Here is a 6,589-nt window from a genome sequence, read left to right as displayed (position 1 = left end):
TTTGATATACATTCTTTAAAACATGTATATATTTCACAATTAAGGAACATAAGGAAGAAATTTTTTAATCCCGCCTTACACTAATTGATGGAATAGTGTATTCCACCTCTGAGACGGGACGCACTATCTTATAAATTAAGATTGCTAAAACGGGATCAATTATTAATATCAAACTCTAATACTGTGAACCAAATATATAATTATGTATGAGAAACAAATTTATCATGTTAATCACACAAATCAAAAGAGACCTAATTTAGGATACAAGATTTCTTGTTGAACATTTTAAGTTCAAATTTTGGATGTATTTGTTTGTTAAAAAAAAAATACACCTAAACAAAATTGTAGCATTCTCAATATAGAAATTCTTGGATTACCCTATTTTAAGGCATACATATGAATTTTGTGGTTTAGCGAATTCGAAGACTTTATATTCTATTTCTCAATTAAATTTCTGAGGTTATAAAAACTCTCTCTCTCTCTTTATCACTGTATATAAAGAAGTTGATCCATCCAATATTTTCATCACATCAAAAAATCTCCAACACCCCCCCCCCCACCCCCCCCCCCCCCAAAAAAAAAAAGCAAGAGCAAAGAAAAGGGAACCTTACATCAGAAGAAAATAATGGGTTTTTCAATGAAATTATCATTGGTCCTCTTCTTTACTTGCTCTCTGTTCGTGCAAAGAACACTAGGTATCCCTTCCATGTACATTTAAATATTGAATTATATTTTTGTACCATTTTGATTCTCATATAATGACAATAAATATGTCATAATATGAGTTAATTTTATACATATATAGGTATTATACTTTCTTTTCTAATAATATGAGTGAATACTTTTTTCTTTTTCTTTCTTTCAGGGGATGTGATTTGTGAGAATTTGCCCACAAACTTGTGTTCTTTTGCGGTTGCATCATCTGGGAAGAGGTGTGTGTTGGAGATTTGCAAAAATGCACAAGGAAAAAAGTGTAAGACATCAGAGGTTGTGGTGGAGAAATTATCTGGATACATTGAGACAGATCAGTGTGTGAATTCGTGCGGTGTTTGCCGTGAATCCGTCGGACTATCCTCCGATGCCTTTCTCTCATCGAAGTTCACTGCCCATCTCTGTTCTCCTGCTTGCTACCATAATTGCCCTAACATTGTCGACCTCTTTTTCAACCTTGCTGCTGGCGAAGGTATTTACCTTTAATTATTCATATGAAATATTAACTATTTTTTTATTATTATTCCTTGCTTGTTTGGTGTGGATTTCTTGAAGCTTAATCGAAGCATATACTTGACCATTTTTTTAACACGCACACACCGAAAATTCAAACACGAGATATTTCATAAAGAAGTTTTGTGTAGGAACCATTAGATTGTCCCCTCGAACGCATATATTCGATCATTAACTACATAGATGTTATAAACTGTGTAGGAGTATCTTTGCCAGCTCTTTGCAAGAATCAAGAAGAAAAACATCGAGAAATGTTGGCAATTTTGAGCAGTGGCGGCGTCAACCCTGGTCCAGTAGCTGCTCCTGCACCAGCATCTTTATGATTTCTGTAATCAAAGATTATAAACTCAATGTAAACTCATCATTCATTAATTTTTATGGAGATATGATTAATAATTTAATAAAAGATTTAGTCCGAATTAGAATGATGAAATTAATTTCATTATAGAACCAGCGTATTAATTATGTATTTTTGTAATATAAATAATATTTTTGATGTGATTGGTCTCATATCATCAAATTTGGTTGGATCAAAATCTTCTCCTTCTTTTAGAAAACATTGTTGGTTGAAGAGTATGGCTTAATTCTGTTTTCTAATTTTGGATTTTTTAATTTTTTGATTATCTTGTTTTTTCTGTTTTTGAAAACTAAAGTAAAAAAAGAATATTCCTATAAAAGTTGGTGAGAGAATGAAGGAAAAATTGCTGAAAAATTATTGGTTGATGGTGAAAATTTTAATTTTGATGCAATATCGAATTGATATATACTACAACTAATCAAAATTAAACTAATTAACTATGTTAAAATTTAAAATAAGAAAATATCAAAAACAATGCAAAAATCAATTTCTTATAAACAACTCCACCATTTACAATATTCAACAATTTTTTTTCCAAATAATTTGTAGCTACTAAATGCATTACTAATTTTAGGATTTTATCCCGTCACTGCGAGCAAAAATGAAAGAGAAATTGTCATAAAAGATTGTACCGAGCTTATTGTTCAAGTTTATTTGAATTATTATCGAACTTCAAAACTTGCGTTTGAATGAGCTAATCGAGTTTAAATTGGATTAGACGTAAGTTGAATTTAAATAATTTAATATTTTTAAATATATTTTATTATTTTTCCAATAATCGAATCGATATGATCGTGAGCGTTGCAATAAAGAATTTGCCTGGCTACATGAGAAAGCTTCTCAATACAGATATTCCTAGCAACCCAACAAGTGGAGATTAATTTTTGCTTCCCGATTGAGTGAGATGGCGGGGCGTTGGGGGTGGGAAGGGGGGAAGAGATGGTGGCAAAGGGATCTTTTGTGGAAGAATATGTAGGTTAGATATATTTTACCTCTTGAACTATACTCGAAGTTTCATTCATCCCGAAACTAATAAATGTAATATTCATCCCCTTTATTTATTTATCAGAACAAAAAATACCCTTATGTATGCATGTCTACTTTTATGTTTCGAGTAGATTTTAAATATTTTGCACATTAATTTAATATCAAATTATTTTTTTCATTAAAAAAATATTTTGAATTGAAATATTGAAAGAGTAATTAATAACTTGAGCAATATTATGTCAAATTAAAGTCATAAAGTAGGGGAATTTATTAAAAAAATGCCAAAAACCACATTTTTTATATATAAAAAAAAATTCTCTATGTCACCGCAGTTAGCCACCGTAGTGGCAGAGTTTTTAAAAAAAATTATTTTTTATGTGTCACCGCGGTCAGTGACCGCGGTGGCAGGAATATTTTATAAAAAAAAAACAAAACAGTGAAGAACCGTTATCCTAGATAGCGGTTCTTCACTGAATGTCAAAAAAAAAAAGGAGTCAAACCTGCAGCCTGCAATTTTGCAGGCTGCAAGCTGCAGGCTGAGCCACCGTGCTTGTGGCTCAGCTTTAATTTGGCCACACTATTACAGTGTGGCCCGTGACAATAATATACAATTGCAGCTCAAACTATTTAAGTGTGAGCTGCAATCCTTGTTCTTCACCACACTTCAGCAACATTTTCTCTGCAATCCTTGTTCTTCAACATTCAGCAACATTTCCTCAGCAAATTTTCTTGTTCTTTCTCTTCCTTCTTCTTTAACATTTCCCGGCCAATTTTATTGTTCTTGTTCCCGGTCAGGATTCCATTTTTGCAATGCTGCCATATATTTGGGCAGCTTCTGAACAGAACTCTCCCAAGTGCCGTACACTTGTTCTCTAGGTCTTATGATATGGGACTTCAAAATTAAATTTATCTTTCACAATCTGCTGGACATGTTTTATATCACAGGATGGGTCTTGACGAACCATACCCAGCAGATGTGTTGCGATCATACTTTTTCCTAAGTTACCGTGGTCAATAGAAATCTCATTCATCAGACATGTATGTGGTCCGACATACCTGGTAACTTTAAATAATCCCATGTTGGATTTGAATATGGCCCTTAGCATCCAACAGCACCCAGTCTGTGCTTCATATTTGCAGGCGACTTTCCATAATTTTTTGTTGCTCTCCACCACTCGGTATTCTCGTCTTGTAAATCGAACCGAGTAATCTTGTACACTTCCTTTCAAATGGTCCTTACTTTTAAACACCATTCCCTTGGCGAGCTCTCCAATGTTTGAGTCATAAAAGTTGCCCCACCTACTAGTAGGGATATCAATCGAGTCTACAAGGACTTCTGGATGTGTTGTGCTGAAAAATGGAACTTCTGGATATAGGTTCATTCTGTCGGGCACGGCAGGCATGTTCAAATCAAAATGCTCTTGTGCATTCTCACCAAGAACTTCTATCATAACAGGTATACTTACATCACCATCATCGTCATTATTCTGGTCAATCTGGTATTCTAATTTGACCTCATCTGGTTCTGAGTCAGCTTGCTCAGTGTTCAACAAGCTATCGGCTTCAAGGTCGGCATCTTCATCATTGTATTCAGATGAACCCGCATAATTCGATGGATATGCATAATCCGATGAACCTGAATATGCATTTGTCCCTGCATATGATGATGGGCCTGCATACGATGATGGACTTGCATAATCTTCATTAATACCAAATCGCCCCATTTCTTGAGTTACTACTAGTAAGCTCGGCAAATCTTGGGTTATCATAGACATATACGTTCCCTAATCACCAACAGCTGAGTCATCTGATACAATATTTTGCAGAACTTTCTCCGCTTCGACAAAAATATCAATCGACACATATCCATTCACCGAATTTAAAATTGCATATCACGATCCTTCTTAATTGCCAACAACATCTCATTCATTTGGCCAAAATTAAATGTTATGTATTTAAAGAATATATGCAATTTAAAATTATTCCTATCCATACCAATTTCTTCATATAAAATTAACTCTAACTCAGCAAATGTAGTACTACGAGAAATTTGCATGAATCCGAGTAGAGGTCGATCATAACTTATAGAACCATTCGAATTGATTTGTTGACTTCCAAAATATATAACAATATCAACAGTGTTTTGCTCCGCCATATCTTCAGAACAAAATAAAATACACATCAATATAAATTTTTTTTCATAATATAATAAGATATTTAAAAAAAGAACAAATAACACAAAAATTTAATAAATAACTTATTGTACCCCTTTTCAATTGTAAATCTTCAAATAACAAGTGAAGAAATTTTAGAAGAATTGCGAGATATGGTGGTGTATGAATTTTCGAAGGCTGATTTTGAGAGTGTAAGGGATAAGAAACTGAATGTTAATTTTTTGAAGCTGCTTCTTCTGATTTTTCAGTGTGTATGAATGTGAGAATAGCGTCCGATTTATATAGTTAAAAAAATCGCGCTAAGCAATCGCGGTGCCACAGACGATAATGCAGAAAAATTGATTGTCACCGCACTAAGAAAGCGCGGTGTCAGACACTGGAAAAGAAAAATTGATTGTCACCGCGCTAAGATAGCGCGGTGTCAGAGGCCAAAAATTCAAACGGCAAAAATGTGCCACTACGGTAGCTGACCGCGATGGCTAATTAAAAAAAAAATTTTAAATGTCAGTGCCACCGCGGTTGCTTACCGCGGTGGCTATTAAAAAAAATATCAATGCCACCGCGGTGGTGTTAAAATCTGCAAAATATCATTGCCACCGCGGTCACTAACCGCGGTGGCACATTAAAAAATATTTTTTTAATAAAATCTATGTCACCGCGGTTAGCCACTACGGTGACATAGAGAAATTTTTTTTTTTTTAATAAAATTTGTGGCACCGCGGTGCCACTTAATTTTCTAAAGCCTTCAATTTCACCCTACTTTACTAATTTTTTTTTTTGGCATTTTTTAAATAAATTCTCCCATAAAGTAGTATGATAAATACAAGACAAATGCTAATTATGAACTAAAAAAGAAGTTATTAGTTAGCTAATTAAATGAGACTTGACTTTCTTGACTAATGGATGAGTATATTCTATTAACTTACATAAAGAAAATTAAAAATTAAAGAAATGTTGCATATTTTTTTATTTAAAAAAAAAAGAAGAAATACACTTTTGTTCTAATTTCTGTAAAGTTATGTATTAAAAAATGGAGATGGAATTATTCATATTTATCTAAAAATTATAGATTGAGTAGTTGATAATTGAAGTTTCAAAAGTTAGTAATATCTTTTTACATTCAAAATTCGTGTGTATTATTTTACTCATTTATTACTTAATTTAAATTTTTAATCAAAATTAAAATACATTAACAGAATAATTTACGTTGAACTTAAGATGAAAATTTAGAAAATACTTGTGTTTTATTAAATATATATATATACACAAGGGCAAATTTGTCCAACTATTTAATCTAAGGGGATTAAGTGTTACAATTATTAATTTAGAGGGATAAATCAACGCGTCATTTAGTTAAAGGGGGTAAAGTGTAGTTAACCCTATAAAAAATTTCAATATTGAAAATATTTTATACTTTGTGATATGACCACACGACATCAGTGTCTTTGTCCTATCATAGGGTAATTTTGTCAATTCCACAATTTATGCCTTTTAGCAATTATAAAAAGTAAATACAAAATAAAATCATCACACAGTATTAAATGATCATCTTACCCAGTATCCCAACATTAATTATAAAATTATGGGACCCTTCTTAATCCCATAAAGAAAGACTAAGATATGCTAAGCAAATTATAAAAGGCAATAGTAAATATTGATATGAACCAAAAGTTCAAAATAGACATGTAATAATTAAAAAAAAAAAAACAAAGAACAAATGTTTAGTTTTTTTCAATAAATATTATAAAAATACGGCAAAATTATACTTTGTCAAATTTAATTACTAATCAAAAAACTCAAATAATTTTTAAAAAATTACGAAAGATGAAGTATATAATTTTATATA

At 32.1% G+C, this 6,589-nt stretch overlaps 1 protein-coding gene across 1 annotated transcript; it reads left to right on the top strand.

The window, feature by feature from the left end:
* LOC105158242 lies at positions 559-1,657 on the top strand. The gene is made up of 3 exons (XM_011074917.2): positions 559-695; positions 866-1,183; positions 1,426-1,657. The coding sequence occupies exons 1-3, from the start codon at positions 626-628 to the stop codon at positions 1,545-1,547; spliced, it is 510 nt and encodes a 169-aa protein (XP_011073219.1). The 5' UTR covers positions 559-625; the 3' UTR covers positions 1,548-1,657.

This window comes from Sesamum indicum, linkage group LG3 (genome assembly GCF_000512975.1).
Source record: "Sesamum indicum cultivar Zhongzhi No. 13 linkage group LG3, S_indicum_v1.0, whole genome shotgun sequence".
NCBI lineage: Eukaryota > Viridiplantae > Streptophyta > Magnoliopsida > Lamiales > Pedaliaceae > Sesamum > Sesamum indicum.
This window is presented reverse-complemented; position numbering and strand designations above follow the sequence as displayed.